The sequence below is a fragment of the Tricharina praecox genome (genome assembly GCF_024521635.1).
Source record: "Tricharina praecox strain CBS 144465 chromosome Unknown BZA05scaffold_15, whole genome shotgun sequence".
Taxonomy (NCBI): domain Eukaryota; kingdom Fungi; phylum Ascomycota; class Pezizomycetes; order Pezizales; family Pyronemataceae; genus Tricharina; species Tricharina praecox.
The window spans coordinates 300,917-317,635 of record NW_026250417.1 but is presented as its reverse complement, the minus strand read 5'-3'; the positions used below and the strand labels follow the sequence as shown (position 1 = coordinate 317,635).

The 16,719-nt window shown below is 53.7% G+C and overlaps 3 protein-coding genes across 3 annotated transcripts; 1 reads left to right on the top strand and 2 right to left on the bottom strand.

Annotated features, from left to right (window-relative positions):
• Nucleotides 1-706: 706 nt before the first annotated feature.
• BZA05DRAFT_400566 (uncharacterized protein) lies at nt 707-2,548 on the top strand. Its single transcript, XM_051483906.1, has 3 exons — nt 707-1,532; nt 1,591-2,263; nt 2,334-2,548. Exons 1-3 carry the CDS (start codon nt 1,042-1,044, stop codon nt 2,496-2,498), a joined length of 1,329 nt encoding a protein of 442 aa, XP_051338646.1. The 5' UTR covers nt 707-1,041; the 3' UTR covers nt 2,499-2,548.
• A 323-nt stretch (nt 2,549-2,871) lies between these two features.
• BZA05DRAFT_338897 (Frag1/DRAM/Sfk1) lies at nt 2,872-3,633 on the bottom strand (the record flags this gene model as incomplete). Its single annotated transcript, XM_051480911.1, has 2 exons — nt 2,872-3,047; nt 3,105-3,633. 2 exons carry the CDS (start codon nt 3,631-3,633, stop codon nt 2,872-2,874), a joined length of 705 nt encoding a protein of 234 aa, XP_051338645.1.
• Nucleotides 3,634-6,556: 2,923 nt separating this feature from the next.
• On the bottom strand, nt 6,557-8,100 carry BZA05DRAFT_445727 (hemolysin-III related-domain-containing protein; the record flags this gene model as incomplete). Its single annotated transcript, XM_051487028.1, has 2 exons — nt 6,557-7,804; nt 7,945-8,100. The coding sequence occupies 2 exons, from the start codon at nt 8,098-8,100 to the stop codon at nt 6,557-6,559; spliced, it is 1,404 nt and encodes a 467-aa protein (XP_051338644.1).
• Between the last annotated feature and the right edge of the window lie 8,619 nt (nt 8,101-16,719).

Below are 16,719 nucleotides of genomic sequence, written 5' to 3'. Positions count from 1 at the left end.
TGGCAGTTGGTTGGTTCAGTTCACTACCCTCCAACAGTTAGTTAGTCCGGGACCACCCCCAGTTTGTTCCCAGAATTCGAACTGTTGGAGGGTCTGCGTACGAGTGCACGTCCAGCGCTGCTCGAGCTGGTGATGTATGCTACTGGTACTACCAGTACCTATTATGAGTACCAACCAGCCTCCCCACCAGCCAAACCCCAATCCCGAGGCTAAAAACTTCAATGTTCGAACACACTGTCTTAGTCTGTCTTGTCTGTCCTATCGGTCCGTCGGGGTGGAGGGGTGGAGGGGTGAAGAGTAGAGCTATGAAGAACCAACCCCGAACCAACCCCGACCACATGCATCTCGCTGGCCCAGTATGCCGTGAGCAATTCTTTTCCTATAGACTGGAATGCGCGGTTCTAGCTTTCAACTTCCAACCCGTTCGGCGGGCTATGTAGGTCTCGTTTCTGTGCAACAGATCCTCGATGCGCCGGGGGGTCGGCTGGGTCGGCTGAACTTGGTGTCTGGGTGGTTTCACGGGTCAGGACGCTGGGCGCGGGGCGCGTAAAGTACCTGGGTACCATGTGTTTGACGAACGCGGTAGTGGGGTGTAGATTGGCGCGCTGCATAAGGCAAAAAGAAAGAAGCAAAGCTACCCTTCCCTTCCCTTTCCTTCCCTTATTACAGAACAGATTGCACGTTACGAAAGTACATAGTGCAGTGTTCGTTGTCTACATCCACGTGACCCCACAGCGCGTAACTCCACGAAGTTACGAACTCCTCGGCTCGTCGTCTCAAGGTTTCGCGGCTCGCCTGTCCACCTTGGCAGTCCCGTGTCCAGTGTCCAGTGTCCAGTGTCCACACCACACCACAGCACACATCATAGCGCAAACTGCCGCCACCAGGCCCACTACCCCACGACACCCCACGACACCACCTACTCTACGCGTATCGCCGTATCCCCGTATTCCCGTATCCCCGTATCCCAATCCAATTGCACACCTCGCACCCACCCCACCCCACCCCACCCACATACAACCACAACGATACACCAACACAATGCCGCAGTTCACGAAAAAGCACCGGACAGCCGCACATTCCGACACCGCGTCGGATACGGGCGACGAGTCGCCGCAGCCGCCGCAGAAGAAGGCGCGGTCGATATCGCCCGCACCTGCACCTGCGCCCAAGAAGAAGGGCGGCAGGCCGATGTTTAATCGCGTGCCGCTCAGGAAAGCGTCGGCTACGTCTACGGCTACGGCTACGGAGAATGCGGGAAAGGGAGAGGGGAAGAAGGAGGACGCGGATGATCTGCTGGGATTCTTTCACCGCGCAAGGGGTACGGCGATGGAGATCAGTGATGACGAGGATGAGGACGTGACGGTGAGGAGAAGGGGGAAGGAGGAGGTGAAGGAGAAGGCATCGGGCAAAGCGAAGAAAGAGAAGAAGGAGAAGAAAGAGGGCAGCGAAGAGGGCAGCGAAGAGGCGGTGTCGATGCACAGTAGCGACGAGGAGATTCGAAGACGCGATAAGGGACGGCTGAAGGACCGGTATGTTCGGTTCTCCGGGGGTGCAGGGTGGGAGGATGCGACTGACATACAGGCGCAGGTTCGCAAAGAAGAAGAAGGAGCTGGAAGCGTCGAAGGCGAAGGCAAAGGCCGACTCCGAGCGGAAATTACCACCACCGCCGCTGGGCCACGGTGTCATCTCGATATCGCCCACGCCGTCACCGGAACCGGAGTTTCACTTTAGCCCTCCTCCCGCTCCTCCCGCTCCACTACCGGTGCTCCGGCGCACCACCACTCCTGCGCCACCGCCACCAGTCGAGCCGCCAGCGCCCGTAGTCAACATCCTGATCTCGTCGCCGATCGAGGGCGCGAGGCCGTTGATCGTCATGCGGCGCATGGACCAGACGCTGAAGGAGCCGCGGCTACACTGGTGTCGCGCGCAAGGCTACGGCCCGGAGGAAACCGCGTCGGTGTTTCTGGTGTGGAAGAAGCGTCTCCGGATCAGGGACGGGACCAGCTGCAAGGGCATCGGCGTCAAGATCGAACAGCTGAATAGTATGTTCGAGGAGGACGGCATCAGCAAGGGGAACGTGCACTTCGAGGCCATGACCGAGGAGATCTTCGAGAATGTCCGGAGGGGACTCCCGCCGAATGGGATTCCGGTACGGGAGGAGGAGCAGGACGACGAGGATGATGAGGATCAGCCTCAGATCATGTTGAAATTGCAGGCTGGTGGCAGGAAGGAGGAGGCTCTCGAGATCAAAGTTAGAGAGGTGGGTTTTACCTCCCGGGAGTGACGGTGGTGCGGGTCGCGGAAGTCGTCGAATTGCTAACGTGTGGTAGTCGACTACTGTTGCGTTTCTCGTCGATGAGTATAGGAAGGGTCGCAATGTCGATCCCGGCAAGGGGATTAGGTTGAAGTTCGAAGGAGATTACCTTGATCCCGAGGATAGAGTCGGTGATACCGATCTCGAGGACGAATGCATGGTCGATGTCATCATCGGATAAGACTGGAAAGGGTTTGACTGCTATCACTTGGACTGGCATATTTGGATATTCCTTTAGTTCAGCTATCTCTACTGCATTTCGGCCGGCATACCATTTGCATCTATTCCTCTTCTTCGCTTCATGTGTATCCTTTAGCGCATATTAATACATACCACCTGCGTTCTCCCTTCCTTACCCACTCATCGCTGCTGCCACTATTTACATTGGAGCACCAACCAATAACATGTATACTAACTCAATCCGCAACCTCTTATCGTATGATACCCCTCCAAAAAAAAACGCCATAACCAGAGCAAAACGAATAAACTCCATGACCATGCAATGCCCGTAACAAAAGGTAAAAAAAAAGGGGAAATTATTGGGCCGTTTCGGTCTAAACTCTTGACGCGGAGGTAAGTCCGTTCTCACTGCTACCGCTCGTCGCTTGAGCCTGCTGTATGTCGTGGCGCGCCTCCCGCATGTCGTGCCGCACCTCCTCCTTCGTCCGAGCCGTCGGCCGCAAGTCGAAAAAGAACGAGAGGACGTAGAACGTGAAGACGAACGCGATTACTATCACCGGACCTTCAGCAAAATGCAGCAAGAGAAAGATGGAGGGAAGGAACTTACACCACTCGAGAATGGCGGCGGTATCATGAAGCTTCCTATACATCGTGACGCCGAACGCAACGCTGAGCGCGACCTCGACAATGACGATGCCCTGCTTGAACCTATAGCTGCGGCCCAGCATCGGGTGCTGTGTAAACGTCCTTCCCAGGCGTCTATACTCAATCGTCGTGAACAGGGCGCTGAGGACGACACCGAGCATAAATAGGAAGAGGAACAACCTATGAAGGCTAGGATGTCTCTGAGTATCGAAGACCGCGAGGAGGATGAGACAGACTGCGCCGAGCAGCCCCGCGAGCAGCGAGAGCATGTCGAGTGTCCGCTCCAGCCGCCGGATCAGCGCGTGGTTGCGCCGCATCGAGAGCAACGACGCGAAGAAGAATATCCCCGTCAGCGAACTCCCGGTCACGAACAGCGGCTTCAGCACGTCCGCGCCGATGTCGGAGATGTACGCGATCCGCTGCCGGCCGGCCATAGAGGCGTACTTTGGCTGCCCCTGCGCAAGCCATACGATTATCATCACCCAGAGCATGCCTGGCAGAGGATGTGTCAGCATTCGTACAAGGGAAGAGGTGTTAGGAGGGGGGTGACGACTCACCAAACCAGAAAAAGCCAGACAGCAGCGGGAAAATCCAGTACGGGAAGTGTTTTGCCACTTCGCGGACCCGGCTGCTAACCGTGTCTATTCGGGAGAGTGGCGTGCGCTCTTCGTCCGGCGGCGGCCCGGCGGCACCTTCTTCCTGCATGGCGGTGGTGTTTTGCATCTTTGGTGTAGCGAGGAGGAGTCGGGGTAAGGGAGGAGCGAGGAGGTTCGTGTATGTGTGAGTGTTGACGGCAAGTTGCAACAATAGTTACCGACAGACAAGCAAACGAAAGGCGGGTTTTTGACAGTTTGACAGTTAGTTAAGGGGTGTGGTCTGCGAGGTGTCGTGGTTTAATAACACCCAGTCCAGTGCAGTGCAGTCCAGTGCAGTCGAGAAGACTCGACGCAAGACGGAATCGGCTCGAAGATGACGTAGACTCGACATACGCCTATGCACATGCAGCCAACGGGAAGGGAACAAGCCACGATCCCGGATCTCGGATGGTGCTGTTGCCGGGGTGAAACATGCACTAATCTCCGAAAACTCCGCCGGCGTTCCGAGACCGTGAGGTGAGTGACGAGACAGCGAGCTTGAGTTTTTTCTGCTTTCTTTTGTTTTTCTCGCACAAGAGAAGACCGGACAGATGCTAACGCCGGAGACGCGTCGCTTCATGGCTGTGTGTACTCTACGGCGTCGGAGTCGGAGTCGTATGTACGGTACGGTTCTACCTGCGGAACAGCACAGCACACGTACGTACTCTGGAGAGGCACACGAGCAGAGCTAGGCCGATTTCCCGCACACACATGTCACACATAGCCTCCTCGGCCCCCTTGTCCGGCCCAACCATGGATCCGGTCGGGGACAGCACAGCGCAGGATCGTGAAATTTGCGGATCACCATCAGACGAAAAATATTAGACGGGCGATCACGGCCTTTCCCGAAACAGAGCGGATATATACGTACAATACTTTGAAGGTATGGTCGACGGCTGGTACCGATATGTACAATACATAGAGCATGTACCTGGCATCTGCGGCTTCGGCGCTCCTGACAGCTACATACATATCTACAGGCTCCAGGGTGGTTGCAAGCCACCGACATCGAAATAAGCTTCATTACTCGAGCCCTGGGGATGCACCTATCATATCAGCCCTTCCCCGGTACGTAACTACTAGGTATATACATAGTATTGCACATCACGATTCTACATCGCCCATGGTACTATGTATAGTCCCTGGTGCCCTCGTCTGCTGCGCATGCATTTATGGTACCCAGGTAGGGCATGGCCCATTCTGCCTGCAGCACCGAGTACCTAGAGCATCGAAATCTTCATTCACGATCAGTTACATAGGCCCGAGGGGGAGGGTATGTACAGTACTTCTAGCATGAAGAAGACGCACGATGGACGCCACACACCGTAATTCCCTCTGCTCAAATTGCCTCACCAATGCTCATTCGCAATAGTTACCAAGACTCAGAGTATCCACTTCCAAGCCGCCATTCACACCCCCCAATCCCCCCCTCCCGTTCGCTGCCGAGTCCCATCCACAGTCTCCTATGTATGCCGGTGATGGTAGGTATGCAAGTACTCTATTCTACTTTACTGTGCTATGCACACGGTAGTCAACCACGGCCATAGCCATAGCCACTTCCGCCGAGTACTTCCGCCGAGTACGACGACAACGACGCCGACGGCAATAACGACAAGCTCGAGGCGGAGCGTCGGAGCGTCGCCAGTGCCAGTGCCAGTGCCAGTGCCAGTGCCAGTAACTAGACACCTCCAGGAGTGCCGTATGTACGTACAAGTATGTACCCAATGTTAGGTTACCAGTATACCGTAAGTACACCACGAACCCCCCCGCCACCCCTTTGCCACTCCATCCATCTGTTTACTAGTAGTGGAGCGCGCATTGTGCCGAAAATGCGCCTCGTGTCTAGACTCTGGTCCCGGCGAACCGCCGACGGGTGCTCTGCTGCCTACCTATCATTGTTCCGCCAAGTCGTCGACGTCGATGGCGATGATGTTTACCGGGCTGTGCTGCAGCGACATACCGGTATGCATGTGTGTAATCCCGAGACCTACTACGTACCCACAGCCGTTCGGGCTCGGGCTAACGACGTTAACGCGGAGGACAACGCCGATGTGAGCCGATTGACGGTTACAGGGCACCACAGGACACCCTATGTCTCGGCGCATCACATCGTCACATCGTTACTTCCCCAGGCAACTGCCAACACCCGTACAATATATACGGAAATAAATCCACAAACACGCTTACGTACTCCGACATATATGAAGTTATGAACACCTTGCCAGCCAACCAGCCAGCCAGCCAGTCAGCCAGCCAGCCAGCCATCAACATCATCATCTGCATCACAAGCTCAAGCTCAAGTTTCAATTGCATACTTTGGTCTCGATTCGGCGCATAGCCACAGGTACTTCTTTCAAGTTTGTATCTCTCCGAGCTAGGTAACCTCAACACCATACCATACCATCCATCCAAAAAACGAACGAAATAAGGGACAAAACCAAAAAAAGAAAGAAAAAAAGAGAAAGAGAAAGAAGGTAAAATGAAGAACCTCTATGCGAAGGGCAAAGGTATTGAAGAAGAAAGGAAGGTGGGGGGACGATATTCACAGTAAAGGGAAAAAAGGTGGTGGTAAGAAAACTTCGAAGGTAAAGGAACGGAAAAGAAGGAAGGGTTGCGACAATAAGCTGAATGTACAGGAACGGGAGAAAATAATTGTGCCTTCCATGTCGCCAGAACCAACGGCCGGCTCTAGTTATACGTCAAATTCTAGGACTGACGGACGAGTGAGCGACTGAGGATGCAGGCAAAGAGACATGCGGGAAAAACCAACCCGCAATACTCAGATGCCGACGGGCATGCGGCTCAAGGCGAGGTGGAACAAGTCGTGCATGGCGTACCAGTGGAACAGGATTCCACAGACAACCATGCAGTGGAAGATGTTATGGGAGCCACCGACCAAGTCGAAGCAGCCGGGGTACCATCTCTCGGGGATCTGAAGAGCGTAGAAGATAGCGCCGATGAGGTACACGAGCACGCTCTTGAGCACGGGTGCGTAAAAGAGGCCGACCCACGCCGGGCCCCTAGTCAAGCACAGCTGGATCATGGGGAAGGCGCCGGTGGCTCCGAGTGTGAGGTAGAATGCGACTCGGTAGACTCGCATGTCCGCTCGGTTGAAGATGGGCCGCCATGGCAGGATTACGCCTGCGATGCCAAAGAGACACGTCGCCGTCATGTAGATCCACCGGCTCACGGGCTCGTGGTAGAAGGCGGTGTATTCGGTTGTCATGATGCTCACTGCGATCAGCAGCGAGATACCCGAGTAGTCGACGCACGCGAAGCGCTCCATCACATCCTGGTGCGCGATCGCCGCGAAGGTGTGCCAGATGGCGCTGCAAGCCATAGCCTTAGCCGCGGCGAGGAAGAACAGTCCGTTGATGAGCTTGTCCGCGGTGGTGTGGTAGTGGAACATTTGCGACGTGGGGTAGAAGTAGAAGGCGATCGCGAGGACCATGAAGAAGCCCAGGCCGTGCGACCAGATGTTGCAAGTCTCGTTGCTGAACGAACAGAACACCGACTTGACGCACTCGACCTTGCTCTCGGTGAACCTGTAGCCGTCGAGGATGTGCGGGTTGACCCTCCACGGCACTGGCAGCTCCTCGTACGTGATCAACCTCCGCTCCTTCGCCAGCGCGATGGCCCGCTCGATCGAAACCGAAAGCATATCCCTTGCGCCTGCGACCGCCTCCATCCCGCGCCTGGCGCGATCGAGCTTCCTGTCTAGACTCGCCTGTGCCCGCGCCTCAAAATCCTCCAGCAGTTCATCCAGAAAGTGCACGCTGGCCGCGACCTTGCCGGGCAGTGTATCCTTAGCCTCCAATGCCTCGTGGTACCGCGATTCGAGAATGTCGACAATGGCCTTGGCTCGCCGTTTGCCCTCGTCGATCACCTCTCCTCCCATGCGCCCGCACTCCAGTCGCACATCCTGCAGTGTACTCCACGCGCGCTCGATGCCCTGGTCGAACTTGAGGTTGCCGTATTTCTCGAGATGGTCCAGCCGCTGCTCCAGCTCGGTGAGGAAGTGGTCGACCTGGAGATGGTACACCATGTCAGCCATTGTTTTTTGTTTGTCGTGTGCGCGTGCGTGGGTGCGCGGGTGCGTGTCGCGGTTGCACTGTAGCTTGCGACCGGGGGGAGGGGGGGAGGGGGAGGGGGAGCCGTAGACCATACTTTCAACAGCAAATCCGATTCGCCCTCCAGATAATCTATGGTGGAGAGCTGTCGAGAGTGTTTCCTGCGATACTTGACCTTTCTCTGCGGCTGAACATCAGTGTCGTCGCGTTCCCAGGTGTTGACCAGTCCTGCCGAACCGGTGCAGGCGGCCATGATGATTGTAGACTGTGTCGAAGTGCGAATAAATGTGTATGTTAATGGTTCTTGTTCGAGGGATGCAAGGGATGTGGAGGGAATCGTTGTTCGAGCGAGGTGTTGATATGTGCTGGCACAGGTGGGTGTACAAGTGTACAGGTGTACAAGTGTAGGTACAAGTGGGAGCTGCGAGGTACAAGATCGTGACAGTAGCGACAACGACAATGGTCCCTTTTCAGGGAGGGAGAGGGGCGACGGCTGGCGATATATGAGGGAAGTGTAGCCGCAAGTGGGTTCGAGAAGAAAATGAAAAGCCGGTGCTAAGATACTTTGGTAAGTATCGTTTCCCCGGGACTATTGTAAGGAGTGACGGCCGAGGGAAAGCGGCGGAGAGGAGGAGGAGGTAGAGTGGGAAGAAGCAAAGTGGGTACTCAAGGAGGGTTCTCGGAACAAGGAGACGCTGCACTCGTAATTGCCTGCCTTTAGATATGATTCCAAATTCCAGAACATGCGCCCTGGCCATGGCTGATTGATGATTTTGCCGCCCTTTTCTCGCTTCAATTCAACCGTCAGTTATGTTGTACACACATACACAAATACACAAATACACAATTACAGCGTCCACACTCTGCACGGATTCCGGTTCTAAACGCTCAGTTCTCACCGCCCTGGGGCGTACATACTCCACATCCACCCACGGAAGCTGCTGCGGGATCCCAGGCGTCTCTTTGGCCAGGTTTTTCTCCGTTTCGATAGTGGCGGATTGCTGTCTCTGGATCTAATGTAAATCCCTAGCATCTGCATGCAGGGACGGATGGTCCACGCACCCCCCTCTCCGACTCTTGATTCCTCAACAGAAAAAATCTGGAGTTGAGTTCCCCCATAACGGTCTCGTTTCGTCTCATCCGCAGACAGGAGGAGGCGGCGGAGGGGGGGAGAGTGGTTTGTTCTTTTTGTTTAAATCGCCATCACGCCCCCAAGTTCGTCTGCCCTCATGCTCGGCTGGCGATCGGTAACTATAGTACGCACTGTATCGCACTGGTTTCACTCTGCAGAGAAGCTCGGATCTATCACACGCAAGCAGGAAGTAAGACCGCCGAAACGAGCCAACGAAAGGCACCACCTGACCCGCGTTCCCAGTCGCCCAGTTCATGCGTTTTCGTCTCTCCGTCGAACCGAGCTTGCCGACTGGATCACTCAACCACTCACTGGGTATCACGTAGCCATGACCAACACTCCCCTCCCCCCGCGCGCCGCGGATCTGCCCCACGGCGCGGCACGGCGCGGCGCGACCATGATACCCATACATTCCGTTCGCTCGTCATCCAAAACGCATCGGCACATGCACTCAGCGTCACCGCGATACCTACCCATCATTGATTAAAATTGACAGCACGCCAGCGGCGACTGACGTATCGGATCCTTCGGAGTCGCTCCACGCCAACGCTGACCACCGCCAGAGGTCCTGGAACTGTGATTCTTTCGTTCGTTGGGCTTCACCGAGAGCGCTCGGTAGATACCTGCCTGCCTGTCTACATACCTTCCTACCTCTCTACCTACTCACCTATCCCGCTGCCCAGCTGCCTCCCCAGAGCTTACATACGCGACGATAATAAATCCCTATGTAGGCGACATGCACGTCCAAACTCCACTGTCCATTATCCACCACCCTCGAGCCAAATTGAGTATTGCAGCATGTATGTATGATACTCACATACTTATCGCGCATATATTGACCATGGGGGCCGTAAGCCCGCAGTGCAGCGGGCGTGGGATGCGGGGTGCTCGCTCGGCACCGCACTCATCCATCCAGCGCAACTGATCGCGCCGAGAAATGTTGCGGGCCGAGGTGCCGGCTTTGAAGTCACTGCGTATCACTCAGGCTATAGATATACAGCCAAGGCATCGATCGGAACTTGAGTCGGGGTTGGCGGTTAGTTTGGCGTTGGCATGGTAGATATTGGCATTGGCATGAAACAACCGGTTTCTGCTGGCTTTGGAGGATGGATTCTGGAATTTGGATGGGCTTCTGCATATATGCGTGCAACGTGCGTCCCCGGAGCAGAGACGAGGGAGGAGGGAGGAGGGAGGAGGGCCTTCCCTTATTGGATACTGCCCATGCCCCACCTCTTCCATGATGCCCAGCCAGCTCGTTAGTTACATGAGGGGTATATGTAGGCAAGGTGGGGATCCATCGGAATTAGCGGCCAGACCAGATTCCAGAGCAGGTTCCATCGAAAGTCCCAAGCGGACTGCTCTTCCGCTATGTAGCTAAAAGCGAAGAAAGATTCCTCCACTTCTTTTGCGGTTAAAACGATAGAGGAACTTCTGTAGAGAATGTGGCCGGAACTCCGGAAGTAGGTATGAATGGTGACAGTAGCAATACATACAACAAGTTACCTTGAGGCCGTCACGCAAATTCAGCAGTCTCTCAAAACCCCACCCCCACCGCAGAGGACTGCACTCCGACTTGAACGGCAACACAGCCCTACCATGAGCTGGTGGAGGAAATATCCCGCCTCCTGTTGTCAATGAAAGTTCCCCATGCGCTGCAATAGGTATAATCGCCCTCCCTCCCGACCTAATAGCCTGATCGAGAACAATATTCCGACTCTTCAAGCATTATCATACGTTATCACTCTTAGCCACCGAACGACCCCTCTGATCAACACTCGAGCAGGGACTAACATTGATCCCAACGTCTCTGGCTTGGTGGTAATGCAATCGATTTGACTTTGATTAGTTGCAAGAATACTATCCATTTCCAACTGAGAGGGACTAGGTATCATGACAGCTGCCAGCATAGCCGCTATTGCGCGGTGGTCTGAACAACGTCAGAGTCGGCGTTCTCCCAACCTTCAAAGTTCACCACACGGCACTTGGTTTACTGTCCATTCCTGTCATTCCTGCTGGTATTGAGCAGCTCTTTTCAGAATATAAGATCAAATGGTTCAATCGTCGGGTGTATTGATAATCTGATAAAACATGTTTCTGTTTCCACTGAAGGCTGAAGCCTTGCTGTTGTCGCGAAATCCTTGACATATATCGATGTACCGGTATCTTCCCTTGATCGAGCAATTGATTCGCCTCTAAGTTGCTGCAACCTGCAACCATAGCCTCCGCGCCTCCTGTTCCTGCCTCATTCACTCGTGGCCTCCTCTTTCCACATCCTCTCACTTGCCCCACCCGCCCTTTGGATTTGCAAATGCCAGAGTTGGCAGTTTGTTATGTAGTTAGCCTGGAACAAAATCAGAGAAATCTAACCACTTGGGAATCCGACCGCCGTTGAACCACTTGAAATGTATCCAATTCTCATTCAAGCCGAATATTTTACTCGATTTTCCCAGTCCAACCGCACAAGTTACAATTGTTGGGGGGTGGGGGTCTGCTCTAGGTAATCGAGGAAATATCCCCTACGATTACCTGGCATGTCCTCAGTCCGCTCTGCGCTGCCAGCACACCGCAAATTCTTCATACCATCCTCCCTCGATACCTCGGCCTCACTGATCACCCAAGTAACCGATGGAAAACCCGAAGCAAGCAAGCAAGCAAACAAAAATTGCGATGCCGAAAGACCCTAAGATCATTCGCAGAGACTCGGTTCTCGCTGTGCAATGAGAACCTTATTCCTAGAGCTTTACTGTTGTTTGAGTCAGCAAAGTCGCATCAAGGTAAGTATAAAGAAGAAAAGGAAACAGTGGATGGCGGAAGGGGGATTTTATAGGTGTTTCCTGCTGGCTAGCTCGGCGACACTGGGTGTCACTCGGTCGAAAACCCTAGCTAGCTACTTTCCGTCGGCGAAATAGACCCCACCAAAATCACCTATAAAACGCCCCTTTCTCCCACCCATCGTTTCCTTTTCTTCTTCATACTTACCTTGATGCGACTTTGCTGGCTCAAACAGCAGTAAAGCTTCAGAGACACCCCCTCATTGCACAGCGAGGGTCGAGTGTCTCTGCGAAAGGTCTTAGGGCCTTTCGGCGTCGCAATTTTTGATTTCTTACCCGCTTTGGTGAAGTTTTCGTTGATGCTGCTGGGCTCTCTCTCCTCGGGAGGCCGAGACGTCGAGGAAGACACGTTATGTATGAAAGAGGGCGTGAGGAGGAACAGCGGGCGTGACCCCTCCTCTTCTCGCCTCAGCTCCGCCTCCCTCTCTTCCCGCTCCCTGAGCTCCCACCCGGACACCTCACATGCTGCATCTTCCTCAGCGACCTCCATGGTCCAACTGCCCACATCGGTGGATGAGAGGAAATCTAGGATCTAGGAACTACCCCCTGGCTGTACCGCTCGTCGGCGTCTTTACTGTAAGCTACGGTACATATGGTGGCTACGTACAAGGTCGCACCGGGAGTCCTGATACGACAGCTGACGGGATGGATGCAAGCCATGAAGTTGGGGACCATGAATATTGCTTTACACTCTGCTTGCGCTGTCTTGGGTTTACTCACATTGTGTACAACACCCATACACCACGCCGCAATCCTTCATGCCGTTTTCTTCGACATCTCGGCCTCCTTCGAAAAGCCCAGCACCATCAACGAAAACGCCTTCATAAGAAAGGAAGAAATCAAAAATTGCGACGCCAAAAGGCCCGAAGACCTTTCACAGAGACACGCTGCCCTCGCTGTGCAATGAGAGTATTGCCTCCGGAGCTCGCTGATTGTGGGGCCAGCAAGTCGCATCAAGGTAAGTATGAAGAAGAAAAGAAAACTGGGTGGGGGGAAGGGGGTTTTTTTAGGTGTTGTCTGCCGGCTAGCTTGGCGGCACTGCCTGTCACTCGGTCAAAAACCCTAGCTACCTAGCTACTTTCCTTCGGCGAAATCGGCCCACCAAATCACCTACAAAACGCTCCTTTCCCCCACCCCACCTACCGTTTCCTTTTCTTCTTCATACTTACCTTGATGCGACTTTGCTGGCTCAAACCGCAGCAAAGCTCCAGAGACACCCCCTCATTGCACAGCGAGGGAAGCATGTCTTTGCGAAATGTCTTCGGATGTTTCGGCGTCGCAATTTTTGATTTCTTCCTCCCCTTTGATGAAGGTTTTCGTTTATGGTGCTGGGCTCTCTCTCATCGGGAGGCTGAGATGTCGAAGAAGGCATGTTACATCGATGGGGAATGGGGACTCCTCTTGCTCCGGAGACGGGTCATGGCAATATCCGCCCCTACACACTCCGTTTCCACGCCACTGTCCAACCCGGCTTTCGTCGAGCGGCCCGATGTGGGTTCCCTTGCCTGCCGCCCCGGCCTGTCCCAGTGATAGAGATAGAGCGCACCAAAGAAATAAAGTTAGGAGATAACAGTCCGCTCCTCACCCCGCCCCGCTCCGCCCCCTGCCGCTTCATCAGGAGATGCCATGAAAGAGGGCGTGCGCCACTGTCCAACCCGGCTTTCGTCGAGCGGCCCGATGTGGCTTCCCTTGCCCGCCGCCCCAACCGGTCCCGGCGATAGAGATAGAGCGCATCAAAGAAATACATAAAGCTAGGAAATAACAGTCCGCTCGTCACCCCGCCTCGCCCCCTGCCGCTTCATCAGGATATGCCATGAAAGAGAGCGTGACCCTTCCCCACCGATGTGACACGTTTTCTTCGACGCCTCGGCCTCCCGAGGAGAGAGCCCAGCGCCATCAACGAAAACGCCTCCACCAAAGTGGAGGAAGATATCAAAAATTGCGCCGCCGAAACATCCGAAGACATTTCGCAGCGACACTTGACCCTCGCTGTGCAATGAGGGAGTGTCTCTAGAGCTTTACTGATCGTTGAGCCAGCAAAGTCGCATCAAGGTAAGTACCCTTGTAAAAAAAAGGGGGGTTTTATAAACGTGAGCGGTGGGTTGGGAAATGGTTACGCGATCATTAGATTTCACAAACGGCCCCGCGGTATTGCCCAACTATTCCGCAACTATTGCATCTAGAATAACGTGAGCTACGTAAAACGATGCGGAAATAATATGATGATAGACAGTACACCCATTTTAAATTGTAAACTCGGCAAAAAGCCAGAAAATGTGAGAATTTGTCATACGTTGATCTAACGCTTAAGTAAACAGGAACTGGTGGAAATATAAAAACACAAGTTCGAGATATATCGTTGGTGCTCACTTAAGCGTTGTCTTGGCATTTTTCCACTGTTTCCCTGTGTGGGGAGCGATGAGCGAGCTGCCACGGGAGGGAGTAATAACAGGAATGACTGAGTCAATCCGCGAGATGACTCTAGGAATGACTTAGTCAATTCGTGAAATGGCTCAGGAGCTGTGGTAGGAGGTGTCGGCAACAGGAGGAGGTGAAGGACTCCTGTCGGTGGGAGAAGACGAATGTGGTTAGTAGACGGCACCAACGTTGGCGGGCATGGCGGGCATGGCGGGGTCGTATGCTCTCTTAGCCGTCCGCCTCTTCTTCTTTTTCTTCTTCTTCTTTTCCCACAACTCCTCCTCCCCCACATCTCCTCCTCCCCCCGCAACTCCTCCCCCCCCGTAACTGCTATTCCCACCTCCAGCTATTCCCACTCCCAGCTATTCCCACTCCCAGCTATTCCCCCCCACCGCAACTGCTATTACCCCCCTTACCGCAACTCCCTCCCCCACCGCAACTGCTATTCCCCCCCCCCCGCAACTGCTACTCCCACTGAAACTACTACTTCCTCCGCAACTGCTATCCCCCTCCCGCCGCAACTACTTTCGCTAATAGCACTTCTCTCATATAGCTCCTACTACTACTGCTGCTGATAGCACTTCTCTCAAGGCTCTACTCTCGCCACAACTGCTATTCTCCCTTCTGTGCTGCAACTACTACTCTCGCTAATCTTCCTCTGTCTTATAGCTCCTACTCGCGCCGCAACTACTACTGCTACTCCCACTGATAGCTCATTTCTCATATAGCTCCTACTCCCTCCTGCTACTGCTACTCCCGCCGCAACTGCTACTACTACTCTTACTGATAGCTCATATGATATAGCTCCTACCCCCGCCGCAACTGCTACTCTCGGCGCAACTCTATTCTGGCCGCATATCTACCCTCGCTGATAGCTTCTCTCTCTCATAGCTTTTCTCGCCGCAAGTCTACTTTCGGTGCAACTCTATTCTCCTCTCCTCCCCGCACAACCCCTCCTCTCGGCGCAATACATGGTGATTGCCCTTCCCTCTCCCCACTACTACATGCCCTGCTGGACCCGCCGCTGATACAGCGCTGGAATCGCCTACGAAATGCACTCTCGCTAGAAATGCCCCCTCGCTACCGTTGTTACAGTACTGGATTTGCCCTCGAATTTGCCCTCGTGCTAACGTGTATACAGTACTGGCTGCGCTGTGAATATCCCCCACTCACTACTGCTGCTCGCCCGGCTGGCCCCTCTGTGATCCCCCCCCACCCCACCCTCCACCTTACTGCTACTGCTACTCCCGCTGATATCTCCTTACTCATATAGCTACTTCTCCCGCTGCCATTCTACTCCTGCTGATAGTTTCTCTCTTTTATAGCTAGCTTTGCTGCATCTCTACCCTCGCCACAACTGCTATGTACTCTCCGCGCAACTCTATTCTTGCCGCAACTTCTGGCCGCAATTCTAGAGTCTACCCTCGCTGATAGCTTCTCTCTCAAACAGCTTTTCTAGCAACAACTCTATTCTCCCTTCCCCTCGGCGTAACTCCTCCTCCCGCCGTAGCTCCTACTCTCGCTCATAGCTTCTCTCTCTTATAGCTTTTCTAGCCGCAACTATATCCTCGCCGCAACCCTCCTCTCGGCACAACCCCTCCTCTCGGCACAACCCCCCCTCTCGGCGCAACCTTCCTCTCGGCGCAACCCCTCCTCCCGCCGCAACTCCTACTCTCGTTAAGAGCTTCTCTCTCTTATATCTTTTCTAGCCACAACTATATCCTCGCCGCAACCCTCCCCTCGACACAACCCCTCATCTCGGCGCAACCATTCCTCCCGCCGACAGCCCCTCCATCTCTCCACCACAATGGATCCAGCAAGTCGAGGGTCAGTGGCAGCAGGGCTAGCAGCAGTATGTGCCAGCCTGCCGGCCCGCTCTGGATACTGCCTGTTGGCCCCGTAGGTAGTAATATATAGTAGAATATAAATCCATATGTGCTTAGTGCTTCAAGACCAATGTGAAAAAATACTGCATAAGCGAGGAAACCCGAGCCTAGTTTCAAGGCTAAGCGTCCCGATTCATCTCTGATATTCACACGTTGCACTCTTGCTCCCAAGTTTCAACAGTTCAAAAATGGTTCAAAAATGGTTCAAAAATTCCAAGAAAACGATGCTGCAACGTTTTAATGCACTTTAACGCTTTATTTTAACTACATAGGAGAGATTTGCAACATATTGAAAAAAAACTCGAAGTAATTCTTTAAATATGTCTAATTGCCGGTCATTTAACTCTCTATAATCGGGATCACTTGTACTACGGCTTCCAATTTTCACGGGAAAAGTCTGTGAACTGTATATCCACTCCCTCCGTTAAAAACTTGCAACACGTCTGTAAATCTAACACGGAATGTACAATGTTTTGAGTGGCTTTTATAGGTCAATAATTTGACATGTGTATAATTCCCAACTATCACGATGTGGTATTTACTTTTCCTACGGGTTTGAAAAAAAAATCATGGCACAACAGTCGCTCCACTATTTAAAAAACTCC